At 30.2% G+C, this 19,287-nt stretch overlaps 1 protein-coding gene across 1 annotated transcript in view; it reads left to right on the plus strand.

Annotated features, from left to right (window-relative positions):
- LOC134680775 (receptor-type tyrosine-protein phosphatase epsilon-like) overlaps window positions 1-5,561 on the plus strand; it is a 94,149-nt gene extending 88,588 nt beyond the window's left edge. The window contains exons 18-19 of the mRNA XM_063540008.1: window positions 3,260-3,395; window positions 4,808-5,561. Coding sequence (XP_063396078.1) covers window positions 3,260-3,395; window positions 4,808-4,879 — 208 coding nt within the window. The 3' untranslated portion in view covers window positions 4,880-5,561. The remainder of the gene's footprint in view (window positions 1-3,259; window positions 3,396-4,807) is intronic.
- The last annotated feature ends 13,726 nt before the right edge of the window (window positions 5,562-19,287 follow it).

A 19,287-nucleotide genomic window follows, 5' to 3' on the forward strand; every position in this document is an offset into this window, starting at 1 on the left:
GTTTTGAAGTAGAAACGTAGCTAAAACCAGATACAAATTGACATGGCTGGTGGTCACTAAAATTGATGTATAAAAGTAAAAAATTATGGCTTCAAAACAGTATATAAATTTGAAATAGGTTTCCCGGTTTCATTTGAGATTATAACCGTTCTTTTCTGTATTTGGATACGCAAACGTCAAAATGGCGAACAAAAAAGAGGGCTATTTTTTTTTAGAACGGACGGGATAAAGGAATAGCAATAACAAGCTATTTTTGTAATGTTTGTATGTCGTAAAGAAATTATAGTGGTCACAAAACCTACAAAGTTTTAAATTTAATTATAATAAAACTATGACAAGTTGCAAAAATTACTTTAAACGTCAATCTTTTAGCCGATTGATTTGGCGGACTTTTTGACGTTACGGACGACTGTAGCGCCACCTAATTAATTCCCCCTGCTATTGTTGATGGTAGAGCTTGACGACAACGGCCATATCGAAGGACTTGCTTTCCAACTGTTTAACCTTGTTATGTCTTCAAATTGGTAATTTATATACCATGTTTATAAAATGTTATTAATTAAATTCATTGTACAATGTACTTGTAATATAAGCTTTTGTTTTTGTTTGGGTTTATTTCTTTTATCTGATTTTGTTTATTTTTGTTTTCGTTTTGTTGTATGTTGCGGTTTTTTCTTGGCCACGTATATTATACAACTTGTAATTTAAATAAATTTGGATGGATTTTGTGCAATTGTTCGTTTGAGTTATTATTATTTTTATACAACTTCAGGGATATAGAGAGGAAAGCCGATTCTTCGTAACACAATGTCCAATGAAAAACACTGTTGTGGATTTCTATACTATGATATATGACCACAATTCCAGAATCATTGTGTTATTGGACCAACTTAACCCAGTAAGTTTGTTTTAAATGTCTTGTCACTGGACGTGTGTTTTGTTAGACCTTCTTCAGAATTTTTATATCTATTTGAAAGTACGATGCTTAAAAATGTCTGATATTTAAGAATTGAGGAGACCTTACAAATATAGCGATTATTTGTAAAACAATACCACGTTTTCAAATTTTTTGGCTTAAAGCATTCTTGGTGAAGGTAAATGCAGACAAATGCTTAGAACAATAAACAGACAGTGTCTTCGAGGTTAAAATATTTCTGAATATTACATTTGTATGTCAACTGTTCTATCATGTTCATATTGGAAATTGCTTAGAACTGTATTTGTATGCTCATTTTTATATTAGAATGCAAAACTGTGGTTAGGAAAAACTGAAACGCTAGTAATTGATGATATTAGCATACAGCAGGAAGAGGACAATAGTATGGATAAACTTAAGATTGCTCTGAAATATAAGGTATAAAACGATAATAATTAATATGTAGTTTTAACTTGAGCGACAGTTCAATTCGAAATGTATTATGTACATTTTTGTATTATAAGCTCACATGTTTCCGTTTATTTCAAAATTATCGTTGGATATCAAAATATGTATATGTGCAGTACAATAAAAAAATTATCAGACTCAAAATGACGTGTACGAACGCCACTTCTTAATAAAAAAATCACGATTTGTAAGTGAGCGCTGTCGTATAACAGAGGACTTGAGTACGAACATGATTATCATCAAACTGTTGTCTGAATAAAATAGTAACCAACCTTTTGTTCATATGAAATAATTTATAATGTTTGATAAAATTCTTACAATATAAATCAATGAATATTTTGACATCAATGCGATGATTGGATTTTTGAGGACTGCATTTAGGTTATTTCGTAGCGGCCAGTTATAATTAGTAAAACTAGCTGGAGTGCCTGGAGAAAAACCACCGACCATGACTTCAATTATATTAAAGGTGTGGTAAAACCTTTTCTATCGATACTTATATATCGATATCGTCAATGATAGCAGTGATAGCAGACACAACATTATTGCCGTTAACAGTATTGCACATATACAATGTATCTGTAGTAACTACTAATTATACAATAAATAGTTCTTAAATCATGATATGGTCGGGTTGTTGTCTCTTTGTCACATTCTTCATTTCCATTCTCAATTGTATCTCTTTCTTCCCAGAAACAACAGGATAAAGGGATAATAAATGTGTTTACGACAAGTGAGTGGCAAGGTTCTGCGCTTCCTTCAACAAAGCTGATGGTTGATCTTCTGAAAAGTGTAGTTAATTGTTGGAAATCACTGAAATGTCCTATCACGGTCGTATGCAGGTACCCAAATTTAAGATTTAAAAAACATCTCAATTCCACAATAAGATTGAACATAACATAATCTTCTATGCTAAATACAAGAACTCCACGTATGGAAGAAATCACAACATTTGCGTCGATGCTATAATGTTTGCTATACAAGCATCATATGTAAAGCGATACCAAAGTACAAATAAAAGTGTCTACGAGATTGGACCGTTGATAATGACATATGCGGAACCTTATACACATTCGAATTTTTCTAATAAGCAAAGAAACAGAGACTAAATGACTATCCAATACGTGCTAGCAAAAGGAAAAGTGCATTCGTTTTTCTAAATTCCATTGTATATTTTTGCAAGTCTGACTATACCACTGTTTCAAAATAAAAAGAGCGTATTGTAGTTTATTGTCGATATTAATTTGAAATTGTTGTATCAATTTTGAGATTTAGTAGATTCCATTGCCTTTAAGTTTCTCATTTGCAAGATGAATTTGAATATCAGGGAGAAAATGCATCACAAAATATATCATACTTGTAGGAGAGGTCACTACTATCTAGTAATTAGTATTATTCCACTGCATGTTGATTTTGATTGTGAAATCAACATTTGATTGGTTGAAACTATCACACGTGACGTCGAACAAAACTTCATATTCCCCTCTGAATATCATATTCCCCTCTGTAGATCGGAACCTTGAGAAAACAAACGTATACAAATTAATATAGTATACTCAGTAAGGAAACGAAGCATAGGCAGTGGAATAAAACATTCATTTCCCTAAGCTTGGAGAGATATGAAGATTTGTTCACCCTCGAAAAATCACATTTCCCTCGGGCAAAGCCCTCGTGAAATATGAATATTCTTGGGTGAACAAATCTTCATATCTCCCTCAAGAACGGGAAATAAATGTATAATATTCAACCTAGGCAGCCGGAATATTAGATTTGTACACGTTGGTAGAAAAAAACCTCTAAAAACCAGCGTAGCTAAATTCTACTGAACCAGTTTTAGTACTAAATTATGTAACACATTTTCCGTAACAATTTTAGAGACGGATGCACCAAAAGTGGGTTGTTTGTAGCACTTTATCTACTTTTGGATAAAATAGAAATAGATGAGGAAGTCGATGTCTTTCAAGTTGTAAGAAAAATTCAAACCAGACGCCCAGAATTCTTGAAAACCAGTGTAAGTGAATTATCAACACATTATCATGAAATGTTTAAATGCATATATCTAAAAGAGATATGTCCCAAAAATGAGGTTGTTTGAAAACATAATCACTCGGCAGTACATTCATAGGAAAATGTCCAGTTTCAATGTATATTTCAGTAGAATATAGTATCGCATTGCTGGTCTGTGATTCCTATTGTCATTCCTGCAGCCCTTGTGTCCGAATCAAAGGTTGTATGGCGGGTGATGTGTGTAAGAATACATTGATCAAAATCAAACTAATTTTATATATATAATACAGATTGAAATCAAAAGTACAGGAAATACATGTAATTCTATCGATACTTGTGCCAAATAGGTAAAAAAATAAGGTCTAATATTAGAAATAGTACTTTATAGGAAGGGATTCTTGATTTTCTCCTTGATAGATTGAAATCGCACTTAAACAGAAGAGGTATAAGTAGGATGATGCTTAAGATAGACATAAGTAGGATGTGGTTAATCGTCTAATAGTTCAAGCTAACAAGTCACTGATACCAGAAATAGTATTTTACTAATTGTTTCCTGGATCGAAACTTGAGGTCTTTATTTTAATTGGAATGAAACATAAAAATGAAATACTTCAGATCTCTTTTACATAAAGACATTTACTTAAGGATAGCTGCATTGAAATGTAAAACAGAGAAAAAAGGTGTCAAAACGATAATCAACTCATAAGTCGTAAACAACCTGACAGTGTTATGTCCTAAAACAAAATAATTACCAAATGACAAATAACAGTATGAAACAGAACACATGTAAACTGCGTTTTTTTTTAGTAATGGTCATAATTTCTTACAGCTGGTGTACAAGCGAGTGTTAAAATAAAAAAAAGCTTAACTTAATTAGTATTGAAGACTAAAACAATAATATGTTTTTTTTTGTATACGGGTCTATCGAGAAAGTATATGTAAGAATTTTGGTTTCAAGATACATGAGTTGTGTGCATCTGTTTGAAGGGAAAACTTTACACGTGTCAATTATGGTATAATCAAGTGGAAAGAAAAGGATTGACTGTAATAGCGTTAATTATGATACATTCACAACCAAAGTGCACATTAATGCAAACTACAGATTGTAAGACGTAGCGTTGTCAGTTTATTTTCGATTTATGAATTTGACTGTCCCTCTGGTTAATTTCATCCCTCTTTTAGAGCATAACGAAAATAATAATCCTTATAAAATTATATCAATTTATAATAAGTATAAACAAATAAGATTGATTTAAAAAAAAGGATTTGGATAGAAAGGTATATATTTTTCAAACTTTACAGATGTTAATGAAAAGTAAAATAAAAACTCGTATGTAAAGTTTCTAAGTTGTTATATTTACTGTCGGTGCAACATTGTTGTATCTTGCAATTCATTTTATATTCCTTTGTTTACAGGATCAGTATGAATACTGCTACCAGTGTATCAAAGAACTACTTGAAGGAGAATCAATGTATGCAAATACTTAATGATGCATACATATGCCGTTTAACTTTTTCTTTTAAAAATTGATTGAATTAATTTTTGTACATATAATATAAATATTAGATTTGGTAGCAATGAATATAGTTAAAACTGATACATTTTCAAATTATCAGGACTAATTAGGAAGAGTTAGAGCTTGTTATTGCATAAATCATGCATTGTCGAAATAAAAAAAGAAGAATATTTCATAAAGACACAAGTAAAGGAACATCAACTGTCAGATGACGTGCCCATGCAGACAGGCGTGGGCAACGGTTTACCATAAAACCTCCATTTCTGAGTATATACAATAAGTTATTTGAAAAATTAATGAAAACAGTTATATAACTTCTAATTCAACATAGCTATGAACAACGGACACGACAATGAAAGAAAATCTATTTCCATATTACCTCAAATGACATATATGTATAATTAAATTACTCCATTGTGCTGTTATATTCGTTGACGGGTTTTGTATTATATGAGTTTTATTAATTTTTAGTATCAATAGCTATATCTTTACTGTTATTCTATATATATAGATAAATTGTATGTATACTGCAATATTTCAATATTCTTTGATGTGATATATAGTCACTGCTCGTATATTGTGCTAGGCCACATTTACCACAAGTACTTCATTAGAGATAAAATGCGCAAATGTTTTTGAGGCGGTAACCGACAAAACCATTTTTCCACATTTATCACCAAAATAATATAAAAAAATAATTTCTTGTTCTTTCTTTAATAAAGTTGTATAATTTTTGTTATTCCATATGTCTTAAACTTTAGTAGGGTTTTCTATAAAAATGTGATTTTGAATAAATAATCATATTCACCTACGGAAAAGTATCTTCACCGCGCAAAACGTCGCGTGCTTTAAAGTGTATAATTTTGGTACAAAACGGACAATTGGTTTTTGTTAATATTTTCCATTACATAAATTTCTCTCGGTATATTGAATAAAACAATAACTGTCTTTTGCTTTGGTAAATATGGGGGTTAATTGACTTTTGAAAAACTAATATTCACTTCGGCCGTTAGCCTCAGTGAATATCACTTTTTCAAAAGTCAATAAAACCACACATTTACCTTTAAGTTATCAAAAGATAGTTATTGTTTATTATTCAATATTGATTGAACTGTGGCAGTTTATTTTTTGAATGACTGAGATTTGAATAAATTAGCATATTCACCTGCGGAAAGGTTTATTCACCGCACAAAAAGTGACAATCTTTTTATGCATAATAATGTAAATATCATTTGTTCTAAAATTGTTTTCTTGTAAATAAGTGCCATTACATGCATTTCTCTCGGTACTCTTTCGGAATACGCGATAAAATAATTACTGTTATTTTTGGTAAATATTATTTTATTTGAATTAAAAAAAAAATTAAAAGAAACTCATCAAAAGACATTAACTTTTATTATTTGACCGTCCCCATAATAGGCTAAAACACAAGAATTGTTCTTTCAAAAACAATATATGCATACCGGGAAAAATCATGAGCAATACATGTTTAATTTGAACCAGCTAACGTGTAACTAAAATATAATTATTCCAAGGCAACATAAATGACTTAGGTTTGTTACGTCTTTTTTCTTCTTGTCTCTTTTGTCGAGCCTTCGACTTTTGTCGAAAAAGCGAGACTAAGCGATGCTACATTCCGTCGTCGTCGTCGTCGTCGGCGGCGTCCACAAATGTTCACTCTGTGGTTAAAGTTTTTAAAATTCTAATAACTTTCTTATATATATACTGGATTACTTCCAAACGTGGACAGAAGCTTGTTTATGATCATAAGATAGTATCCAGAAGTAAATTTTGTAAAAATAAATTTCCATTTTTTCCGTATTTTACTTATATATATACTTAGTTTTTATGCAGGGAGACATTACATTCACTCTGTGGTTAAAAGTTTTTGAAATTTTAATAATTTTCTTAAACTATCCTGGGTTTATACCAAACATGGACAGAAGCTTGTTTATGATCAAAAGATAATATACAGAAGTAAATTTTGTAAAAAACTAAATCCATTTTTTTTTCCGTATTTTACTTATAAATGGACTAAGTTTTTCTGGGGGGAAACATTACATTTACTCTGTGGTTAAAGTTTTTGAAATTTTAATAACTTTCTTAAACTATCCTGGGTTTGTACCAAACATGGACAGAAGCTTGTTTATGATCAAAAGATATATACAGTACTAAACTTTGTAAAAAAAAATCATTTTTTTCCGTATTTTCCTTTTAAATGAACTTAGATTTTCTGCCAGGAAACAACACATTCACTCTGTGGTTAAATTAAAAAAACAATTGATAACTTTCTTGTACTACTTTTAATTTGTACCAAACTCAGACAGAAGCTTGTTTCTGATCAAAAGCTAGTATTTAGAAGGAAATTTTGTTAATATTTTTTACCTGGATATCTGTATTTTACTTATAAATGGGCTTAGTTTTTCTTACAATCAAAAGATAGTATCAAGAGGAATATTTTTATTGATTTTTTTCTCATTTTTGTTGAGCCTGTGATTTTCAGCAAAAGTAGGCGAGACACTGGGTTCCGCGGAACCCTAACAAATTTTTTCAGTAAATCTTATTGAATTATAACTAATAAAGTTAGCAACTGCAAAAGTAGATTATATGTTTGGTAATAATGAGGAGCAATTAAATATATAGATACGATACTGGCTACTGAAGGGGAAATAAATGCTGATATATATATGTGTAATAATAATATTTGAAATTAAAAACGACGACCAATACTTGAGTGGAAATTACAAATGTAAAATTTAGATTTTCTTAGAATGTCAAAAACATTTCCATGGAACAAATGTTCAACTACTTAACACAGTGCCATGAAAAGAAATATAAGAAAGTATTGAAAATTGATGCAAGTAATAATCATATTCTTAAAACATTAAAATAGACCCATTCTTTTTTTACCTGAAAAAATAGATATAACTTATAAGCTTGATTCTTATTGAAGGCAGTATGGTGACCTATAGTTCTTAATTTCTGTGTCATTTATGTCTCTTGTGAAGAGTTGTCTCATTGGTAATCATACATGTACCACATCTTCGTTTTTTATAATTATTCATATATGTTTTGTGTATACATGTATTTCATGAACAACTTGGTTAAAAAAAATTGTATACACACAATGTGGTATGTGAATAGATTTTATATAACATATAGATCATGTTTATATCTGATGATTTTTTGTTTGACAAGTTTGTTGTATGTAATTTTTTTGGTTGCCTTGTAATATATATCTTGTATGCAATTTATAAATTAAAATATTTTCTTCGCTTGTGCAATTTAGTTTTGTGCATTATAAGTATATTATAAATGACGTGAATATGAAATGTAACGATGATCGGACAACAGAAGAAAAAAATCTATTGACATATATATAGACATACACTTTAAAGTCGTATGAAACGAGTGATAGTTGAAAAGTAGAATAGTTATCAAAGGTACCAGGATTATAATTTACTACATAAGACTCATCAGTGACGCTCATATCAAAATATTTATAAAGCCAAATAAGTACAAAGTTGAAGGGCATTGAGAATCTAAAAAAAATGCCAAATACGGCTAAGGTAATCTATGCCTAGGATAGGAAAATCATTAGTTTTCGAAAAATTCAAAGTTTGAACAAATTCTTTAACCAATGCATGCGTATATCATATATATCTTCTGTGCTCAACTTTATTATTTTCTACGCATCCGATTTTTATAATCGTCAAAACAATATTTTACTCAATCAGCGTTAATTTGAAAAAAAAGCAGCTTAATAATTGTCTTTTTTTTGTGGCCGAAGTTTACCGATTGTCATTTTTGTAAAAAAATTAACTAAAAAAGCATAGTTAATAAGGTAAGCACATGTTTAATATATACAATAAGAAAAAAATATTCGATGATGGAGAAATGTTTACCTTTCTTGACTCTCTCTGGCAGGTTGGTTTCTCCTGTCACTTGTGTAATGCCATCAACGGATTTTTTTTTAAGAGAAAGGTCACATTGAAGTTTCTGCGAAAAACATGTCGCCACGGTAAATTACTGTCTGGAAAGCTAAACAAAATGTTTTCTCCTTATTTCAACTTTTAACAAATTAAAGAACTTTAATCAGAAAAATAATATACGTACATAATTGTTATAACATCAACTAGCCATTGAGTTATATAAAACATATATATATTAATGTATATTTTGTTTTTAACTTGAAGTTTCAAATGACTTTAAAGGCATACTAGTCTAGCTGTAAAATCCATGTACACTGAATTGACTAAAATTCTCATTATTGATTTAAAATCTTGTAAAACATGTATCCACCTATATAGTTTAAAATAAACAATTTACTGGGAATGGGCTCTATAATACGTAGCTCCGTTTCGTGAGTATTTTAGTATTGATGCCATCTAAATACCTGTCGAAATAACCTCATATATCATATGATGGTCATATAAGTAAATAAACCTAAATAAAATTAAAAAGCGAAATCGTACAGTTGCATTTATATAAGTCTGTTTGATTTCATATAATAGATTAAAACTATTTGTTATTCTGTATAAGAACGAATGTTTGTTTAATTTCAACGTTGACACGCTTTTCATTTAAATAACCAAATACGCACGATGCATGGAGTATTCATAGCTATCTGACAAGTTGTGAACGTCTTATTTACAAATCGATACGAATGAAGAAATTAAACGCAAACATCGCACTCACATCCATAGTATTGTTCCATTTGGACTGTCCACTCAAAACCAAATCGGTAAAATTCGGCGACAAAAAAACAATGCAGAGTTCACTGCAGACAAAGTTCGCAATCAACAATCACCGATTTTTGTTCAATATGCAGATATTATTCATCTCGGTATGAAACAACTGAAGTATACGGAACAAACAGTTATCAATAGCGGAATATTAATGAGTGAATCGGCATTATAGTCAATGGCAAATACAGTCACATGGACACATCGACATATCGACAGATCGACACATTGACACATCGACACATTGACACTGGTGTATGGTTAATGATGTTTAAATGCAATATAACGCCTAAGTCTGTGTCAAATTGTAATAAAGCTCCGTGGGCTGCGTCGAAAATCATTGTAATGTTAGGGTAAGGGTAAGGATTAGAGTTAGGGTTAGGTTTCATGTTAAGGTTTAGGGTTATCTTGCCCCATAGTTTTTGTCAAAGTTCATTATAGCTTAGTAGGCAGAGTCAATTGAAATTCTAGCGCCGTAGGCTGTGTCATTACGAAGTCTAGCGCCGTAGGCTGTGTCAATTCGAAGTCCAGCGCCGTAGCCTGTGACAATCGTTAATTTAACGCCATAGGCTGTGTTCAATAGCAATATATCACCGTTAGACTGTGTCAAAGAGCAGTATACTACTTTATATATCTAATCAAACAGACCTTTTTTTAAATGGCATAAACACATGTTACTTACCAAACCTAACAAACTAGCATCGATATATGTACAACTTTGATAAATATGAATATGAAATAAAAGCGTTTATCGTTTGCTTTTGTGTGTTTTTAATTCGTAACCTCAACTGAACTAAAAGTATTTATCAATATAATACAAAACTCTCACATGGAAGTAGCCACTTGCAAATGTCCAGTGCATTTTTTTCAGGTAATAAGTTCACGTAATTTATTTTATATTAATGAGAATTATGAGAATTGTCTGTCTCTAACTTGCACTGCCACACCAATATTTGCGACTCCTCTTGGACTATCAACCTGTAAATAAATATTATTTCTAATAATTTATTTGGAAAAAAGCATCTAAAGCAATTGACTGCAATTACTCCAATGACTTCAACTACCATCAAACCACCCGTGCATAAAATTCTTCCCGCATACTTTATATATGCAATCAAACAGACTTTCTTTACATAGCATAAACACATGTTACTTACCAAACATAACAAATTAGCATCGATATATGTACAACTTTGATAATATAAATATGAAATAAAATCGTTTTTCCTTTGCTTTTCTGTGTTTTTTGTTGTTGTTGTTGTTGTTGTGCATGATCTTATACTTCGTAATGATAGTATACTCCATATTCTTTGTTGTTTTATTATACATTAATTCATAACATATATATAAATTTATTGTTTCCAGATTAGTTCTAAACTTCCTTAATATAATAATCATCAGAAATTCCTTTCATATGACTTTGAATAAAATCAAGGTTTCTTTCTACCTTTTTTTATAATTCTGCAAAACGAGCCCAATAAATACCGAACAGGTGATCTAAAAATCTAAAAATCGCAGATCATCGAGTTCTAAATATATACCCAAATTACATGTAATACAAATCTAAAATAAAACCAATTCCTGGTTTAAGACCCCGGCTTTTATTTTAAAATCTTTTATTTTTAGATTGAAACAGTTATCATTAAATAACCTTTACATGACCAAATCTGTGAAAATACTTTTACATTCTTAATTATAATTTATTTATTATCTTTTTCGTAGAAATAAGCAGCAACAATATGACGATATTCCCATTGAAAACGAAAATACATACATGTCACATCCTACATCAAATGAAGACGATCGGACAAATACCTCCTACGTAAATTGTAAAGAAAATACCATTTAATTTATGTATTTTAATTGCATATTACATGCAGATGGTAAAATGAAATACAATTTGATAACTATCAGCCAAACAAAAACAAGATAGTTCTATCGCAATTATAATGTATGTATTTATGTTACTCCTACGAGGAAGGAAAACAGTCTGACAACTTTGCATAGGAAACCGATCTATACTTCTCTTCCTATTTGTGATTATAAATACAGATTATAATTATAAATGGTTGCTCGGCTTTTCTCCAGATTGTTATCGTAAAATATCATCCGCAATTACACATAGCTATTTGAGATAATAGTTTCCAACTTCTCAGCGGCTTTTGCATACTTTTATATAAAAATCGAATAGTATTGCACTGTTAGTCAAATTGAGGTTATCAGTTCACATTTTTTCTTATTGATCAAATTATATTCAAATGGCCAACAAAGTTTCAATATATAACACTTAGTAAGATAGACAGGAAGATGAATTATTATCAAAACTTTTCGATGGAAATAATATTGTTCAAACCACTGCCAATTCGTCAATGTATTCATGTACAATTCTTAAGTTATTATTATGCTAAGTTACAGTGCCAAAATTTATTTATAAAATCATAATTGAACGTTTCTGGTTAAATGATTTAAATTTAAATACGAATGTTTAAACTTACGTTAATCATGTTAATGACATATATTTCATGTTTCAAATACATTATTTTAACAGACAGTTAAATCACACACCTGATTTAGCCTCCGTAAACAATGTGTTTACTCCCTCCAAAATTAGCACCTCGTACTTGAGATCACCCCTGGTGTTTGGTTAGGTTCGTGTTGTATAATCTTTAATTGTATATTAAGTTATGTGTTGCGTTTTGTATAACAACGATCATCTTGGTCTTTTTTTAAATATATTTTGCTATGGCGTTGTTAATTTTCGACCGATAATTTTGAATGTCCCTTTGGTATCTTTTGTCTTTCCCCCTTAGCAATAAAAGGTACAAAATAAATAAGTATTGAACAATTTAAACAGTAAATATAAGAAAACCCTATGTACACTTTATGGACCATTCAGGTCGTAGTTAAGCACACACAATATATCAAACACTCCAATTACCGATCAAAAAGTCCACACAGTAACTGCAACATAGCACAGTGTCGACCAAACGCGCTTCTGGCGTACTAATGTTGATATCGGTATCTATGATGAGTTTATTTTAAGTACAATGACGATATATATAAGTGGTCTGAAGAAACCTTGGCACAACTAAAGGCATACTGTTATGACAAATATGAGAGAATTACAAGTTATCCAATGCTGCATCACTCATCAAAATATCCTAACTGTGTGCTAGATTAATTTTCATACTTAAATAAGGGTATAATTGTACCGCATGATAAAACTTATGTGTACATATCAGGAATCTGATGTGCAGAAGTTGTCGTTTGTTTATGTTATGTATACGTGTTTCTCGTTTTTCGACTTTTTTTATATAGATTAGACCGTTGGTTTTCCCTTTTGAATAGTTTAACACTAGTAATTTTGGGGTCCTGAATAATTTTTTGTTCGGTGTGAGCCAAGGCTCCGTGTTCAAGGCCGTACATTGACCCATAAATTGTTATTTGGATGGAGAGTTGTCTTATTGGCAATCACACCACATCTTCCTATTTTTATAGAGTTGTTACTGAAATATTGTTTAGGATGATATTGACACCAGTGAAGAAGAGTTAAAATAAAGCAAACACAATTGTGCAGTTAGCGATTTTTCATCTTAATTCAAAAGGTTTATTAGTTTAAGTATTTTAAGGTCTGCACTTTGTACAACAGTCTTTAAAGTGTGAATTTAAACTAGTAACATGATAAACAAACAAAAAAAAACATATATTATATACAAAGTGCAAATGCAAAGACAACAATGGACAAGGATAGCATTACTTGCATCGAAACTCATCATAATAAAATGTTTCCAGATGAATGCTCTGATAAATAGTAAAAAGTGTTATTTCCGTTTACAATTACAGAAGTATATATAAGGTAGTATATATGGGAAATTACTAAAATACATGCAAGTGGCTACTAATATATTAGATTATCCACTTCAATAATGAGGATAGGCTAATTGTAGAATAGGTCCTTGGATATATTCTTTGATAAGTTCCTATGTGTTTTGCACATTGTAAAATGAGTTGCGGTCCTATTTCGTCGTTAATGTGAAGGAATATTCGTTGTTGTAATGCAGTTTGCATGTTGTGTCGACTTTTGTATTATTTGTTTGTACGTTTCTTTGTTATGTATGTCTTGTGTGTGTTTCTGTGTATTCCTGACAATTAGAGTTTCTGCGATATTTTTTAACATTGTCCTAAAGCGGGATGTTTGTCTTGCCATCAAACTACTGTTGATTTTATATTTATGATATCTGACCTAAGATTCTCTCACTGGCAAACATTACACATTTCTTTATATTCTTTTATTTTCAGAGTGTTGTGAAATAAACTTTTAAAACTCCTGACTTTTTTACGCTTACTAACTAGGTTATATTTTTACAATCGGTAACATACATAATAATGTGTCAGGTTCCGATTCAGAGATATAGTATACCATGTAATTTGTGAATTTAAATCTTATTGCAGCTTCTAACAATATTGATATCAGTACACTTTAAAAAGTGTTATTGTGAAAAGCTTCGCACAAGTCATATATTTAAAGAGAGTAATTTGATATAACTGCGATTTAAACATAAAATAAAAAATGTCAAAATACCTTTAACAACTAGTAATCGCAACTCTTTTTATGATCCGTTTTCTTTAAATTGTTTTCACGTGTTTAAAACTTCCTGTTTCATTTCTTCAGCTTTGTGAACCTTTTTAATCATGTTCACGTGAGTATGTTTTCCTCTTATAGTTGTGTGTTTCCATCGGGTTTATTCTGTAAAACAGATTTGTTTTCTTTCAATCGATTTATGACTTTTGAACACTTGTATACTACTGTTGCCTTTATTTAGGAAATATTTTAAACGAAGTACTGATTAATAGTGATATCTTAAATGAAAAATTGTATTCATAATTGGTTCAACAAAAATAACGAAACAAATTTTAAACGAAAAGTCATTAATGAAATGACAAAATCAAAAGCCTGAACACATCAAATAAATGGATAACAAATTTCGTTTTCCTTACTTGGTACCGGCATTTTCTCATGTAGAAAATGGTGGATTAAACCGGTTTTATAGCTAGCTCAATCTCTCAATTGTATTACAGTCGTATAAAATTCCATTATATTGACAACCATCTGTAAACAAAACAAACAGACAAAAAAGGTAAACATGTCAAAATTAGTAGCAAGTGTTTAATAATCTTCATTAATGAAACAAATGATATAAACAAAGCGCATAAGCACAAAAATTGAAAATTGGTTGTACTGAACACTGATTAATCAACAATTCTAAACAGTTTGTTATAATGCTGTGACATGTTTTACACAGCTACTTGCCTCTTGGACAAACAGTGTAGAAAAAAATGCCAAATAAATGTCTTACATGATCCAAACATGCAAAACATAAACATTCTTCCATTAGAGAAATAAATTTTAAAATGGAAATGGTGAATATGTTAAAGAGACAACAACCCAACCAAAGAGCAGACGTCTTACTTTAAACATAATTTAGAAAGGTTATTTACAGTTACTCATGTGTAATGCGGAGGAGTAATGATTTCGAGTTTATCAATCCTCGGCATATGCATGAAAGAAATAAAAACCGCTAACGTTCGGCCGACACCTTTATTTATAGAACCTTGTTTTGTTTTGTCTGCGTCCAATTTCTTTTGTTTCTATACATATAAAAATAATATGATAAATATTAATTCACGCTCATTTAATTTATTTAATAAAAAAAAAGCTAAAAGCATGTCATTAATTTCGCCGTTAAAGTTTTAGTTTTCCACGATAATGAAATAACATCTGTATATATAGAAGATAATTCTTTTTTAACATTACATATTAAGTCTTACTTACAAAAAAATAATAGCGGGGAAAAATATGATAAAAGTGTCTATTTGTGTGAATGTGGGGATGATGGATGACTTTAGCTTAATTTATAGATGCTACTATTTTAGCTAAATCTCACTTTCACATTATGCAATGTAACAGTAGTCATTCAAATGCACACTTGAATGGTTTACGCTAGAAAGATTTTCCGATTTACATTTTGTACGTCCGCTTATTATGTGTGTACATGGTGTGGAAGAATTTATAACAAAAGGTACGTATTTCTTACAATCGCTGTATCTATCATTTGCATAAATCATAACATTTTGATGGTAAATAGTTTGTAAAATTGTGGTTGTATTAAAACCAAACTAAAAATCCGTTTTGTATAGAAATTAAAAGATATGACTGTGTTAAAATTAGATACTAAAATTCGTAATGAAAATAAACTCCTAACGTATCGAATGGCAGATTTGTCTTACGTTTCCTGGTGTTATACGATCGAGAAATAATGTAAAATTAGAAATCAGTTGTATATAATTTACAACAAATTTTTCTTTTGGAGGAAAACTTTAAAGTGAAGGAATTTAAAAGTCTTCCGCAATGAAAAAAAATATCAAATTCATTGTCGATTGAATCACTGTTAACTTATCATGTTATATAGTCCGATTTTTTTCTTTGAAATATGATGGGTATTTTTATCTTTATCTTCTTTATACTGCGCATGAACTTTTTTTCATTCATATTTATATTGCCGTAAAAATGATATTGTACATAGCATGTACATGTAGGAGTTTTTTCTTAAAAAATAAAAGGAAATCAGCATCGTGGTAAAGTTGTATTAATTTTTCTTAGACTTATTCATCAAGGTGATGGCTAAATATTCTAGACCAATTAAATAACAAGAAGTATTCGGAGAGGCATCAACTCTTTGCTAATACTTCAGCCTAAAGTAGAAACCAACTCAAATTGCACAATCATGTCTTCATATTATTTAATATACTAGTGTTGGTAAGTGTTTGAAACTGCATATATATACACTTTAAACTATTTCTGTAACACTTTCACGGGCGAGGATACAGCTTTTGTTTTTAGAATTTCAATATAGATATATCTTAACATTTGAATGGTTTTACCTTACACATTTTGGGGCACTTTATAGCTTGCTGTTCTGTGTGAGCCAATGCTCCGTGTTGAGGGACATACTTTGACCTAGAGGGATTAACTTGACAACTTGTGACTTGAATGGAAATTTGTCTCATTAGCAATCATACCACACCTTCTTATATCTGTGGAATGTCTTTTAATTTAGATCTTTACTGATTTTATCTTGAAAGTTTGAACGATAAATGTCTTACTTCCGGTATCAATGAACTTAAAATTGTCGGCAATGCCTGAGAATAATGTCCTGAACAGACTGCATGAATTTTTATCTACCAATCATTCCATACACAGTATATACTTGATCTCGACTGATTGATACAAAAATCTAACGTGCATGTACATCACTAATGTAAATACACATGAACATGGAATGTGACCAATCACCCGTAGTCCATGGAAGAAAGTCCCACCGTCTTCTTCACTGTACTCATTACAATTTAAAATAAATCGGGCATTTAGCTTTAGTATATGAGAAACAAAAAGCATTCACCAAATCTGTGCTCTTTGCATTTTTGTTGTAGGAATGTAAAAGTACCCTGTCACGTCCACTCAAAATGTTTGTAAGCTATATTTCTATTTTGAAAACGACATGAGAAATAAACTATAAATATCTGATATTCATAGCTTTTTTTCTTATGTTGTATTGTTACACCACCGACATATGTTAGGTTTAGTGTTAGTGTGCCTTCCACTTATTTTAAGCACGTGTCTGTCCAAAGTCAGAATCCTGTGATTAAGCATTTTGTCGTTTGTTTGCTGTATATAATATTTCTTTTTCGAGCATTAATTGTACGTAAATCAGACTGTTAGCTTTTCGTTTCAATTGTTTAACATGTGTCATTCCTATGCCTTTTATTGCCGACTATTTTGATAAATATCGAATTCTTCAAAATCTTATAAAGCTATAAAGCAGTTTGTCTGCTTCTTTTCAAGTGAAACTGTTATTTTTTGTATATTTATATAAAAAAACACCGCTAAAGTTAAATACTGCTTGTTAAAAAAGAAAACACAATAAAACAATAACCTTCTCCTTTAATATATAACTAGATGATTATCTTAATTATAAACATTTATTTGTATAATTACCAGGAATTTTTCTTTGATGGAAAATGTTAACTGACATTGAAATGATAGTAAAGTTACACCACGCACTTGCTAATTTTAAATCATGTCGTTCTGTCCGATATCTACTAAAGAAAATGGTTACTTTTATATCAAATGGTCTTTGATGTTTTCTCACTGACAATTATATTTTCATATCTATCCAAATACTGTTATACATATTAATCAGTGAAATATATCTTTTTTTAAATTATGAATTGAGGTACATGATTCTTTAGCACTTTTTAGTTTTAAGGATCGACATATCTGAAAGTTGCACTTATACATGATTGGCAGAACTAGTTATAGTTATTGTTGTTCAGGTTTGCATAGCTCTTTCCAAGCTCGATGACAATTCTGAGACACTTAATCCTTTAATTGTATAACTGCGCAGATTTATATTACTCTTTAAGAACATTTGGGCTTTTTTCAAGGTTATTTTTTCTTAATTGGTAAAGTGTTGCGTTCAAAATAATTTACATTCCAGATTGCAAATTATATTCATATTAATATTTCTTTATTTTGATCTCCATATATAATTTAGATGCATTCAATTATCGCCATTTCATTCATTTCAGTATAAAATTAGTTCCTGGTGTTTTTACAAGACACAAAACCAGTTGATATGTTGTTAGTACTTCTATTACACACAACTGTGCCATTGATCGTTATAGCACAACGTAAGTTGTTGTTATGTAATGTTTTACATATTTGTTAACTTTATATGCCATACTCAACATTTGTATATAAAATAAGGAAAAGTGATATGATTTCCAACTATAGTCATTTATCAACCAGCGTCAATTGAAGCGGATTTAAGCAACTATTTTAAACCGTTTTCTGTTCGGTCCTCAACAATGAGAGAAATCCATATAACAGGGTACACAGTAATAGGCCATTCATGGCAAAATGTGAAACAACTCAACAAAGAAAAGTATCGCCTTACTGTATGGCAAAATAATAACTGAAATTATAGAGATATGAAAAACCAAAAACAACGTCAATCGCTCAATTACAGGTTCTTTGGTTTATTAGTTTTGTTAGAGTTCAATCTTCGACAATGGTGTATCAGCATAACAATTACAAAGAACTGTAAAAACAATTTGGAAATTGTTTAACTTGTCAGATTCGAAGCATACAAACAACTAATTTTAAAAACTGAACGTAGATTATTCGCATTATCTAAACACTAAATGAAAGTCCAAACAGTTTTAATGTTATTTTTTTTTTAGTTTCAAATAGTTTACAAAATGAACATAATTTTATATTATCTAGATTATTATTATCATCTGTAATAACATGATACATTTAAGACGTATCAAAAATAAATTAACATGAACCTTTGATAACATATGAACATCAGTACGATCTGAAGCAAGTTGTTAACTAAAAAGAATTACACAAAATGGTAACGTAACCTGTCGATTTTTGGACAAACTTTATACAATTGTTATACCGTATTCTGGCACCATCACTACTTAAGAGATTTTGAAATCTATAACCATAATTTATTTTAAATATGCAATGTGTCATCATTATTTTGTTTTTATTTTACAGATAACT

The sequence above is a fragment of the Mytilus trossulus genome, chromosome 1 (genome assembly GCF_036588685.1).
Source record: "Mytilus trossulus isolate FHL-02 chromosome 1, PNRI_Mtr1.1.1.hap1, whole genome shotgun sequence".
In the NCBI taxonomy this organism is placed as follows: domain Eukaryota; kingdom Metazoa; phylum Mollusca; class Bivalvia; order Mytilida; family Mytilidae; genus Mytilus; species Mytilus trossulus.